This window comes from Protopterus annectens, chromosome 4.part1 (genome assembly GCF_019279795.1).
Source record: "Protopterus annectens isolate FY-2018-M chromosome 4.part1, PAN1.0, whole genome shotgun sequence".
Taxonomy (NCBI): Eukaryota; Metazoa; Chordata; order Ceratodontiformes; family Protopteridae; genus Protopterus; species Protopterus annectens.
The window spans coordinates 628,004,217-628,017,983 of NC_056734.1; the positions used below are offsets into that span (position 1 = coordinate 628,004,217).

At 43.6% G+C, this 13,767-nt stretch overlaps 1 protein-coding gene across 1 annotated transcript in view; it reads right to left on the reverse strand.

The window, feature by feature from the left end:
- The window catches only part of PIK3CA (phosphatidylinositol-4,5-bisphosphate 3-kinase catalytic subunit alpha), a 1,902,358-nt gene that overhangs the window by 562,082 nt on the left and 1,326,509 nt on the right, over positions 1-13,767 (reverse strand). Inside the window, exon 21 of the mRNA XM_044070443.1 lies at positions 1,741-1,789. Within this exon, the coding sequence (XP_043926378.1) occupies positions 1,741-1,789 (49 nt within the window). The remainder of the gene's footprint in view (positions 1-1,740; positions 1,790-13,767) is intronic.

Sequence of the window (13,767 nt, forward strand, 5' to 3'; positions counted from 1 at the left end):
AGCCAGTCCTGATGGGACAGCCTGTATAGGAGCCAAGGAAAGCAAGTGCAAGGAGAACATGGGGATGGAGGGAGGGAAGGAATACTGCAACATGGAAGAGAAGGTTATGGTAAGATTTTACACAACTTTCCTATGTCCTTCTATTCCAATGTTACAGTATTCACTAGTGAGTGAATACAAAATCTCACTGCTGGCTGGAAGGTGGTCTGGAAATGGATTCCAGGAACCCATGCAGGATAGTCCTGGCAAATCCTGCTCTGGTCCTTAAGATGTGGTCCAGCTTATAATGTCTGGTGGAGGTGTGCACAGAGAACCAGGTAGTTGCTTCCAGAATGGAGTTAGTATCTAGACCTTTAAAGAAGGCTCCAGAGGAAGCCATGGCTCTTGTGGAATGGGCTCTGATATTAACTGTTAGTATCTTTCCATGGTGCGAGTAACAAAAGGAGATGGCCCTAGCAATCCAAGAAGAAATGGTTTGTTTCCCTACAGCTTTCCCCAGAGCCCTGGGGTGGAATAAAAGAAGGATTACTCCTGAGGGTGACCCTGTCCATATGGAAAACTAGGAAGGGTGGGGTAGCCATAAGGGCTTGGAGCTCTGAGACCCTCCTGGCTGATGTCAAAGCTACTAGCAGTACTGTTTTCCAAGTGCAGAATTTCAAGTCTGCCTTGCCAGCTGGTTCAAAGGGTGGCAGAGTGAGCTTTTCCAGCACATAGTTAAGATCCCAGGGGGGAGGAGTCAGTTTTCTGTGGGGTCTTAAGTGTAAAATACCCTTTAGGAACAGCTTGGCTGAAAGTCTGGAAGCTAGTGGAGGTTCCACAGGCAGTCAGGCAGAAATGGCAGACAGGTGTGCTTTTAAGGAGGAGTACAACAAGCCTGTTTTCAGCAGTTCACACAGGTAGGACAGAATTGGAGGCAAGTCGTTCTCCAGCAGCTCTATCTTTCTTTTGTGACACCAGATAGAAAACCTTCTCCATTTAGGGGGATACGATTTCCTAGTATTTGATTTCCTGGTCTCTTGCAAGACTGAGAGCACGTCCTCATTGCACAGGTGTCTGAAGGGAATCAGAATCCTATCAGCCATAACAAGAGGTGTAAGGATCTCCACTGTGGGTGAATCTGTGTCCCCTGGTGCTGTATGAGTAGATCCACTGGGGGGGGGTAACTTGTGGTGATTGCCCTTGGATAGATGAAGAAGTAGTAGGAACCAGTGCTGCCTTGGCCAATAAGGGGTCACCAACAAGATTTTTGGTGAGTCCTGCTGAATTTTCAGTAGGACTCTCTGGATCAGAGGGAAGGGGGGGGAAGGCATACAGGAATCTTCCCTTCCAGGACATTAAGAAGGCATCTGTTTGCACAGCCTTTGGTTGATAAGTTCTGGAGTTGCACTAGCTTTGGAGTTGCCTGTTTGTGAAGGAGGCCTATCTGTGGAATACCCCACCTGTGGATCAGATCTAGGAATACATCTCTTGACAGCATCCATTCATGACTGTCTGAGGAGGTTCTGCTTAAGGACTCTGCCTGACAACTGTGTTGCGATGGAATGTAGGCTGCCTGGAGGGAGATCCCCTGGGAGACAGCCAGATCCCATACCTATACAGCTAAGCCTGCAGAGGAGGTAGGACTTTGCCCCTCCTTGCTTGTTCAGGTACCACATCATTGTGGTATTCTCTGTGAAGATCTTCAGAATGCCCTGTCAGAGGAAAGGTTGAAAGGCCTGCAGGGCAAGAAGTATGGCTGACATTTCCTTGATGTTGATCTGCCATTGTTTGTTTGTCCACAAACCTTGCACTGTTCTTGTGTCCAGCATTGCTCTCCAGCCCAGATCTGAAGTGTCTGCGTGCATGATCTGAGAAGGGGAGGGCTGTAGGGGTAGCCCCGGGTTTTGGGCAACCTGGGCCAGCCATCACTTCAGCTCTTGGTGGAGGCAGGGGAGAAGTGGGATCTTGAACTCTAGCGGGTGTGAGTGATGGGTCCATACTGAGCGAAGATACCATTGCATTTTCCTCATGTGTAACCTTGCCAGTGGTTTCATGGGAATATAGTGGCTGCCATGTGGCCAAGAAGTCTGATGATTTCCCTCGCAGTCAGAGAGGGTGAAAGAAGGGCAGATTGAAGGTGTTGGGTCAGGGAAATCACTTTTTCCTGAGTTAGAAAGGCGATTCTGCATCCTAGGAACACAATGTCTTGTGTAGGATTTAGTTTTGATTTGGGGAAGTTTATGAGGAACCCTAGAGACTGCAGCAGGAGCAGGAGGTCCTTGGTGTGGGCAAGGAGGATTTGCCTGTCTGCTGTTTGAATGAGCAGGTCGTCTAGGTATGGAGAAATCTGCATACCCCTTGTCCTGCAGTAGGTGATGACTGCAGCCAGGCATTTTGTAAATACCCTTGGTGCAGTGAAGAGTCCAAAGGGCAAGGCACAGAACTAAAAATAAGAGGAGCCTGCTTTGAATCTGAGGCCAGGGTTGCCATGAAGGCCTGGGGAAGGATGAGCGGAAATAAAATGGGTAGTGTTATCATCCTGAAGGAGGGGAACTTCAGGAAAGGGTTGAGATGGGAAAGGTCTAAGATTGATCCCCATGGTCCTTCCTTCCTGGGCAACAGAAAAATTCTCCCTCGAGAAGGGGGGATGAGTTCTATGGTGCCTTGGACCTCAGGAAGAAGGGAGCACTGAGGGTGGGTAGAGGTATAGGGAGTCTTGGTGGAGGAGCCATCCAAGACATGAAGTAACCCTCCTTCAGGATAGACAAAACCCATTTGTCGGATGTCACAAGGGTCCATGCAGGGAGGCAGTGAGAGACAGAAGGACAGAGGTATGGTGGAAGGAGGGGAGGGAGAAAGGGAGGCTGGCAGTCAGATGCTGCTTGCCCTTTCTGGAAAGGGGGGGGTCTCTGGGCAGTGGCCTGAGGAGTCCTAGGCTGAGTAGCCTGTCTCCTGTGGGGTCTTCTAGACATGGAGAGGGAAGAGGGCCTTGAAGACTTTCTTATAAATTGTGTCTTGGCCGGATAGTTCCTCTGAAATTTTGGGATTGGGGAGACAGGTACATGCTTCAAATCTTGCAGCTCTTTCCCTTTTTGCTGGAGTGACTTGAGATCAGCCACCTTGGTGCCAAAAACAGCAGAGTGATCCAAATCAGCATCCAAGAGTTTGGCCTTAAAATTATCTGGTAGGGGCTGTAGATGCAGCTAGGAATATCTCAATACAGAGGCAGATGCAGCTGACCTGGCAGAGGCCTCAGCTGCATCATATGCACACCTTAGAGAATGTTTATTGATTTGGGAGATGAGCCCAAGCAAGGAAGACAGGGATGCCTTTGCAGAGCAGTCAGGGATCTCACGGAGTTCCTTAGAAGCTTTGTCCAGTAAGGCCAGAGAGTATTTGGCCATGTATGACTGGTAATTTGTATCCCTAAAGGCTAGGGTGGCAGATGTGTATATCTTCTTCACCCACCTTTCCATGGCCTTGCTGTCTATCTGCAGGCAGGACAGTCGTAGTAGGGAGAGGTTTTGTAGCCCTATCAGTAGCAACAGAAATAGTTGCTGGGTCAGCTGGTGGGCATTTGAAAAGGAATTTATCTGCATCAGGTACCCTATACAAACGGTCAGCCCTTCTAGGTGCAGGTGGTTGGGAATCTGGGTTAATGCACGCAACAGCAAAAGCATCCAGGATGGCAGGCTGGACAGGAGGAATAGGGGCCGGATTAGGAGATTCCATCTGAATCAGGTCATAGAATCTTTTTTGGGACTCAGACATGTCTGAGCAATCCCATTTAAAGTGTTCTCTCACAAGATTTACTGTTCCCCCGAAAGTAAGGTCTTCCACAAGGAAGGCAGGTTCAGCAAAGACTAGTTCTGGGGATCCATACCCCAGAGGAGAAGAGTAGGACAAGGATTCAGACATTTCCTCTTCTGCAGGTTGGCTAGGCTGGAGAGGCCTGGGATTAAGAAGAGGTGGAGCAGCCTGAGGGAGGTCTGCAGTGGGCCTAAGGGCCAGGAAGGCATTGTAGAGGCTTTGGCTGAAGGCCTGCCAATCTGGAAAGCCTCTGGGGTTGAAGTGATATGCCTCGGCTTCTGTTTTCTCTTGGTAGGCCTAACCGGAGTTTGGCTGGCAGTCGGTCTGCTAGTCATTGAAGGAGCGGCTGACACCTGCTCCGAAGCACCCATCCCAGAAACTGATTCCACCCGGTGTCTGAATCATTCGCCAGGATATCCCCCCCAGACGTGCCGTCCACTCTAGATTGTGTACCCGCTTTATCCGATGTGGCGGACACCGGTTCCTCGGCCAAGATAATGGTGGCTACAGGCTGAGAATTGTTGGAGGGAGGCATGGTGGAAGCAGATGGCTATGTGGGCTTGGCCCTCTTTGTGGGTGGTTCAGATGGGGCATCAGAAGCAACTTCCATTCCAAGAGTGGCCTGTCTAAGATGCTGGATTTCAAAGTATAAATCAAGGGCCTTTAGTTGGCGATGAAGGGTCTTAGGGATGAACGACTTACAAATGGCACAGTTTTTATAACTGTAATCCCTACCCAAACAAAGGAGGCACTGGCCGTGGGTGTCTTTCTGGGGAATCTGATGAACACAGTTGCACTTGCTCTTACCGGACATTAACAGACTATAGTAATACAAAAAGGACTGAAGAAAATCCCCAACGGGGTACTTATCTTAATTTGAAACTGATCCATCATTCGCAAGTAGCAGGAACACCTAGCGTATGGCTAGCAGCTGAAAGGTTCTAGGGAATGATGCGTGCAGACATCACTTTTATGGCCCATATACCTGCCGATATGTCAGACATCTGATGCGCCATCAGGGACAGGAAAAGCTTTGGAAACCTGGCCAGACAAGCTAATGGGAAGAAGGGTAAACTCACTAGTGAATACTGCAACACTGGAATAGAAGGACATCGGAATTTTACTCTGACCTTGTGAAAAATGATTAAGGGTGGAGTGGCCATAAGTGCTTGCAGCTCTGATTTCCTTTTGGCTGAAGTCAAAGCCACAAGCAAAATACAAGTCTTTCAACTACAGAATTTAAGAGATGGAACAGAAGCAGGTTCGAATGAAGCAAGAGTGATCTTTTCTGAAGCATAAGTCCCATCCAAAGAATGAGAAACAGTTCTTCTTGGAGGCATAATATGAAGGACACCTTTCAAAAAACTGATTGTCCTCAAAATGTGTAGATAGTGGTGGATCCCTAGGAAGAGATGGCTGACAAATGTGTTTTGACAGAAGTAAATACCAGACCAAAACAGAGCTTTTATACAGGAATGCCATTTTCTCATGCACCTTGTAGAACCTGTCTGGTTTATTAGGTGCAGGTGTCTGAGTTTGAATAAGACAATGTGGAAATAAAAGCATCCAAAAAAGGCATCCAGGACAAGGAGCACAACTGAAGGTTTTGAGGCCCTAATTCCAATAATTCATAGTACCTTTTCTGTATAGCAGAAAGCTGTTTGATGTACCACGTAAACTGTGGCATTATCCTGGAGAGTGTTTCTCCAAGAGAATTCTCTTCCAGTCAATAATCTGGTGACAATGTATCCTCACCATTTGTGGCCAGCTGCCCTGGAGAATGTGTTTGGGAGGAATAAGCCAGTGACTCTTCATTTCAATCTGATTCTTCCTCCTCATGTGAATAGGATTCATGCTGCCTTTTTAAAGAGACAGTAGCCGGTGAAGTAGAAATGAGGAAGGGAGAAGGCTTCAAGGATATGATGGCTTTGTTGTATAAGCCTTGAGAAAAATTCATCCATTCCTTCTCATGTCCAGTAAGGAGAGAAATATTTGGTATTTTTGCTTCTTCTTCAACAAGACTTCCACTTAAAGTGCATTGGCATGGAGCTGTATTGTACCTCAATAAGGGAGTCGGGCATCTCCTCTGTCAGGGATCCAAGGGATGTCCTCCAGTCCCTTGAAAATAATCACCCTAGGTTACTCTTCTTTCCCACAGTGGTAGGTGATTCAGTTTCATCAGAGATGTGAAAAGAGATGCCATGCTGGCCTCCAGTGGGTTCACAGTAGCAGTAGCACAGAGGGGCTCAAACACCACTGATTCTAGATGCATTTCAGCACATACTTTAAAGTTGGACTGAGCGGTGGAATTATCCAGTTTCAGTTTTTGTACTATTTCTTGGCTGAGAGTGGGATGTCTGATGCCAAGAGATCTGCCATTTTGCTAAGCATGAGCTTCTTGAGAAGTTGGGTCTCCAAGAGGTATTCAAATCAACTAACCTGGTTCCAAGGGTTTTGGCGAAGAATATTACAAAAAAATGGGCAGAATGACTGAATGTAGCTTTCATGAAAAAACAAGTAAAGAAAAAACAAGGTTTTAGGGATGAAAGATGGAAGAATTTACAGCTACTGTAACTGTGCACAGGTCCTACAAAACAAACAATGACAGTGGCAGTCTTTATAAAGACTGCTTTCCAACGACACAAGTAAATCTACTTAAAAAGGAAGAAAAGGAATGTTCATCCATAAGACACTTATCTAGCCAAGCCTTGGCAGTGGTAGCAGCACAATGATGTGATATTCAGACCAACATCAGTGAACCTTCTGCCTTTGGACTGGTAGCAAGACAGTCCGTGGATATTGTATCCATATTGTATCCCTATGACCATGGGCTGAGGTCATACTCCAGACATATGGTGCATCACAAAATGTTTTCTGCTTTGGTACATCAGCCAGATGTCATGTTATCCTTGGTAGGATAACTCACAAATATCAGAATACTGCAACACTGATCTAAGGAAGGACATAAAAAAATTTTCCTCTGAAAAAAGGAACAAAGATGGAATCTAAATGCTTAATTTCAGGGTCTGAAGTTTTGGAATGAATTAGAGTACCCTTGCACTGTATAAGCTGATTCATCCTGTGAAGTAACTTGTGATGACTGCCCCTAGGTAGCTGAAAGAGAAGCCAGAACTAGAGCTATCTGGGCCAAAAGTGAGTCACCAACAAGATTTCTAGCTTGTCCTCCAAACAGACAAAGGAATTTCCCATTCCATAAGAAAGACATTGCATCCATCTTTCATGCTTTGGGTGGACTACACTGGATTACAGCAATCTTAGTTGCCTGAGTGGAGGCAAAGAAATCTATCAATGAGTGCTCCATTAATGGACAATGTCCAGGAATACCTCTCTGATCTAATATCCATTCGTGAGAGTCTGTCCAGGATTTGCTCAACGAATTTGCCACTGTGTTCCTTAGTGATGGGATATATACTGCTTATAGAGAGACTGTGTACTGGATAGGAATATATCATGCAATCTGGGCAAATCTGCAGAGGCAATAAGACTTTGTGCCCCTCTGCTTGTTTTCTGTACCTCAATGTCCATGGTGGTTACCTGTGTAGATTTGCAGATAGACCTTGGATCTAAACGCAGTTCATGCATTAAAGTGCTATTATGACAGCCTTTAATTCACTGAAATTTGTGTTGTGCTTGCTGTTTACGACTGACCAACAACATGGATCTTTATGTTACTGGAACATGCTCTCAGTGAGATGCATTTGTGTAAAGGTGCTGGCAAGGTAGAGGAACCAGAAAGAGTACTCCTGGATTGAGTGAACTCATGTTGCTCCATCAAACAATTTCCTTCCTGACAAAGTGAAAGAGAGGAATTAAGAAGTTCAGAGGATGGCAATATTGAGTCCACACTGGCTTGGGATACCACTGAATGTTCCTCATGTGGAATCTGGCAAAGGGTATCAGGAATTGTCAATGCCATGTAACCCAAGGACAGTACAGTTGTGTACCTATCATAAATGTAGATGTTCGAGTGTATTCACTGTTGCAGTCATTACACTTGGCTTTGCCACTGCAGTTCTGCACGGCCTCATAGCCACTCCAAACTCTGTTTAGGCCCAGCCACTCAACCTCAGCTTTGGGATTCAACCCAAGTGTAATGACTGCAACGGTGAAACACGATGAACATAGTACAGTTGTGTACCTACCATAAATGTAGATATTCGAGTGTATTCACTGTTGCAGTCCAGGTTACCCTCCCACCATCCCCCTTTTTCTTTGCTGGGACTTATCTGTACCTCTCGATTCTATACAACCTATGTTGTGTATTTGCTTGTAGATGAAAGTTATGTGCATGCTTTTTTATGATCATAATTTTTACAGTCTACCCTTTTGGGGGCACTTGACATCTGGGGCAAGAATAACTGGAGAAAATGGTGTCGGCTGCATCTTTTATACCCCTGGCGCACTGACATCAAGGAAGAGGTGACAGCAACCGACGCTGGACCAGGACTTTGGAATTCAGGCCGACTGTGGGTAGCCTGCCAGCAGGATAACCCAAGTGTAATGACTGCAACAGTGAAACACGAACATCCAGTATTCCTCTTGCTCTGGTCATATCCAAAGGTTGAAGGGACTGAAGATACTCTGTCAGGAAATGGACCATGTCTGGAGTACTGAGGTATATCCCTGGAAAATCAGGTTCTGGGGTGTGGTCAAGAGAGAGCTTTTTTATTAAGTTTGAAGTGAATGCTAGACCATGCAAGAGGTTCACTGAGAAATGCAGATGTTTCAGGAGAAAATCCTTTGACAAAGACTAAATCATGATCATCCAAACAAGTGAAAATTGGAATCCCTTCAAGTCTGCAAATGGACAAAGGTGCTTTGTGAATACCCTTGGGGATGCAGAAAGACCAAAGGATAAAACAGAAAACTGAAATTGAAACAGTAATGCACATATTATTTTTTTAAACACGTGTGTTAAATTATCACTTAAGATAGAGGCACATATTCATTAACAGAAATGAAAACAAACCATATTAAAACTTTTTCATGCGTTATACATTACACGTCTTCTTTCTTTATAGCAACTGTCATTTGCTCCAGAATTACATGAAATGCTCAATTCCCACCTTCCCTTAAACCTCACTCACCCTCATCAACGTTATTCTGAATGCAGCATTCCTACCAATACTGATTATTTGTGATTTACTTCTTCCTTTTCCTAAAGATCCAGTTTGAACTTCTTTATCTCTAACAATATTCAATACTTCAAGTACAGCTGTTTTAGATTTTGATTTCCATTTATTAGTAATTGCTTTTTGGTAGCCAAAAGGATTGCAATAAGACCTTATTATGTCAAGTCAAAGCAAATCCTGTGTCCGGGCTCAAAGGAATTGTGTTCTTATTTACAGCCATTTTCTCCCCCAGTATACAATTAACAGCGTACTCTATAAAGAAGTTTTAAAATCTGTCAACTCATTACACTCTCAAAAACATTTTCCTTGCTACCACCCCTTTTCCATCACAATTCCAACATTTGCTATCTATCTGAGGAAAAACCGTGAAGTCTGTTTGGGGTATAAAAACGCCTACTAAAACACTTCCAAGCAAAAATCCTAAACCATCTGGCCTTTGTTACAACACATATGTACTTCCATTGCTCTGTTGTAAACTGCTTTTCTAGTCCCTCTTTCCAATAATTTCTAATCTTCTCTGATCCATTCTTATAGTTTTCATGGAATATTTAATATGCCCTACTAATTATCCCCTTTTTCACACTAGCTTCTGTTCTAGACTCTGCTAAAAACTCAATAGAGTTGGTCTTTCCTTTAGGACTCCAAGTCCTTTCGCTTTGCCTATATTCTAATATCAATCCTTGTCAGGGAAGGCAGCCTCTAAATCTGCAGTCCAAACGTCTGCTTGGCCTAATCCCACTCTGTTACCTTTCCCTCACTAGTTATATACTCCCAATACCTTGGTTTCTTTGTTATTTTTCTCCAATAAATTCCAGTCTTCTCTTGCCAGTTTTCTGCACCCCTACTTAAACCCATCCCTAAGATCTCCTTTCGCCATTCATGTTTTGACTTATTTCTTAGAATACTTTCTGCAACTTTATGACTATAATATTCTGTATGGTGTTTTTTTTTATTTTTAATGATCTGCAACCAAAACCTATTATCCCTTACTTCACCATTACACCTTTCCATTTTGAGTTATAACATTATGCTTATGTTTTGTTTATGAACCTTAAATGTGTAGCTCTAAAATATCCATGCAAATCAGGCAACCTAGACCACCTTGCTCTATGGCAAGAATTAACTTATCCCACTTAATGTCTACCCTCTTCTCTTCCCAAATAAATTCCTTCAACTTTATTAATTGTCCACAATTACGCACAAAAATAAATAGGACACGCTGGAGGGACAGATTCATTTCCCAGGGGCTTCCCTCACTCTGGAATAGAATCCCAATTCATGTTAGACAGCCCCTCACTGACCCTCTTCAAGCAAAATTTGGACGCGTGGATGGGAAATCGCAAATTCACCCCTGGGATCTCTTCTGTGTCCCTGCTAGACAGAGGCACAGTAAACTAATCTTAAAAGGGTACCGTCTGTGACCTACTTTACAGAGGCACAGTAGGCTAATCAAATAGGGAGGTGGAAGCCAAATACACTCTGGCTAGGCTTATAAATGCCCTAGGGCAGATAGCCTAGTATCTACCTATGAACCTATAAATATGCCTGACCTGTATGTAAAACTAAACTAACTACAACAGTTTTCAGTGCTTGTATCTTACTATTCATACCCATAAAGAAGAGCTTTCATTTTCTCATTTTTTATATTATCTTTTGTTTACTCTCTTCTCACATAGCCTTAGCTGCCATAACAGACTCTTTTTTTTAATCCATATATCTAAACAATTTATCTTGTATCATTATAAATACAGGTACTGCTGAACTAATTAATGTGTGTGTATTGTTATAGCCTTTGTTTTATTTTCATTCATTTTATATCCCCAAAAGATGTGAAACTGTCTCAAAATGCTCAGTGACACTGAAATATCCTTTTCTTGATTTATCAACTACAACATAATATCTACAAGTAAATCCATCTTTTCTTGATTAGCATACCAATATATCCCTGAATTTTTGAATCCCTTATTTATTTGCCAATGGCACTAAATAGAAAACAAATAAAGGGTAAATAGGACACTCTTGCCTAGTTCCTCTTTTTGGGCACAATATTTTTTAACATAAGGGGTGGCGTAAGCCACAAAACTTTGGGCTAGGCTTATAAATGCCTTAGGGAAGATAGCCTAGTATAAACCTATGAACCTATTACAGACTAATACAGAGAAACCCTTCCATCTTCATTATTGCCTCTGATTTTTCATATACTCTCCTAATTAACCAACTCATTAAATCCCAGCTTACTCTATCAAAAGTGTTCTTTGCACTAAGACCCACCAACAACAACAGTGTTTTCTTTCATTCTTCTGACTTCTGATCATCGTTTTACTATTAATGTTGTCACGTTTGCCCCACCCTTCCAAAAAACACATTGATCCACATCTCTCGGTTCTGGCAACACCTTTGCCATTCTCTTAGCTAGTATAGTCCTAAACTCTTTGTAATCATGGTTTTAAACTGGAATGGGTTTATATGAACCTGTGTCTTTGGGTAATACAGCCACCACAGCTTTATTCCAAGATGCTGGTGCTTTCCCTCCTTTTAAAATGCTATTAAAAAGTTGTTATGTACCCACCATAACGTTCCATCTGAGTAGTTGTACTTCATTTGTCTTCAACCTGTGGGTATTCAGATCTGAATCAGATCTGATATGGACGCATCACTAGCATCTGATCCGAGCTCCAAGCTCCTCCCCTTACCCATCTTCTTCCTTCCCTCAGATTGAGTTTGCTGTTCAGGAAAACACAAGCTGAACCCAATCAGACCTTACCACCAATGTCTCCCAAAACTAAGCCAAACATAAACCAGGAGAACCACAATAGTGCTCCTCTCCCACATACAAGACTAGAACAATAGTGACAAGGTCGGGGAAGGAGAGGGGATGGTTGAAGACAAATGAAGTACAACTACTCAGATGGAACATTATAAGTACATAACTTCTTTATCTGAAGTAGTGGACTTCATTTGGTCTTCAACCTGTGGGACAGAGTCCCTAGCTACCAACACCTGGGAGGCCCTCATGGAAGGATATTCCAGAGCACCGCAGATCCAAAGGATGCCCTACTCCTGGATACAATGTCCAACTTGTAATGAGATATGAAGGTATGAGATGAGGACCAAGTAGCTGCAGAACAAATATCATTCAGTGACACCCTGGACCAAAAGGCCGCTGAGAGAGCCATTGACCTAGTGGAGTAGGCTTTCACCTGACCCGTAGGGGAAAGGCCTCTATTAGAATATACTCGAATGATACAGTGGGAAATCCAGTGAGCAATGGTCACTTTAGAAATTGGCCTTCCCAGAAAAGGTTTTGAATAAAATACAAACGGCCGATCAGATTTGTGAAAAGATTTTGTTCTGTGTAAATAAAACCTCAGTTGTCTGTGCACATCCAGCAAGTGCAATTTATATTCGCTCCTGTTTTGGAAATTTGGAAAGAAAGTAGGTAGATTGCTAGTTTGACTGATATTGGCTTCCGAAGCCACCTTGGGAAGAAAGGAAGGATTAGTACGCAAGGAAACCTTGTCCTTATGAAAAAACATACTGAGGTTTTATTTACACAGAATAAAATCTTTTCACAAATCTGATCGGCCGTTTGTATTTTATTCAAAACCTTTTCTGGGATCACAATGTTCAACACTGGAAGTATACCCCTCACTGGTGAGATCAGATCATAAACTAATCACGCTGGAGGTCCTCATCCCGCCCCCACCTGAAATAAAAAAGACCACAGTGAAAAACTTTTCAAAAGCCGACTTCACACTTCTAAAAACTAGTGTGGTCTCCTTTAAGGCCCCTGAGCCAGTGGTAAACATTACTCAAACCGCTGAATCACTTACAAATGCCTTCTACCAGCACCTACAGGACTGCATCGATCAGGCAATCCCAAACAAAACTAAGACTCTTTGTACCAAAGGCAAGCGTCCAGTCTGGTGGACCCCAGCCATAAACAAGCTCTACAACAAAAGGAGGAAGCTACTACAAGATAGAGCAAAATCCTTGAAAGGTAAGACACCTTTGATCATTATAAGTAAAAACTAAGAGCTCTCATAAAATCATCCAAGGCAAATTTTGAGAGAAAAATCGCCAAGGACTCAAAAGACAATCATAAGGCCTTCTTTAGCTATGTTAGAAACCTAGGAGGAAACTCCCAGATATGCTCAGAATTAGTTCAAAATGATGTGAAGATTACTGAACCTACACACATTGCCAACATACTGGCTGACAGGTTCAGTGCAAACTTCTCCCCCAAAAGGAGAGATATCTATACCAGAGGATTGTAGCCCCCCAAACATCTCCAACGCCCATGTGAGAACTGCTCTCTCCAAAGCAAAAAACACAGCATCCATGGGACCGGATGGTGTCCCCGGCTGTGTGCTCCACGAACTCAACGAGGAATTAAACCCGCAGTTAGGACAGCTGTTTAATCTTAGCCTCACCTCAGGATACGTACCCAAGGAGTGGCACATGGCGACTGTGGTCCCACTTCACAAGGGCGGTGCCTCCACCGACCCTGGAAATTACCATCCCATTAGCTTGACAAGCCTTATCTGCAAAGCCATGGAGAAGATCATAATGGAACTCATAAATAAAGACATAGGGAACTTGCAGACTTTGGATCCAACCCAGTTTGGCTTTGTCAAAGGCAGATCATGCCTTTTAAACTTGGTTGACTTTTTCGAGACAGTCACCAAGGCCATTGATGAGGGAAAGGCAGTCCGTACAGCCTACCTTGACCTGGCAAAGGCCTTCGACACAATACCCCACTCAGGTATCATCGAAAAACTCATCAGCTTGAATGTAAACCCATACATCACAAGATGGGTTGCAA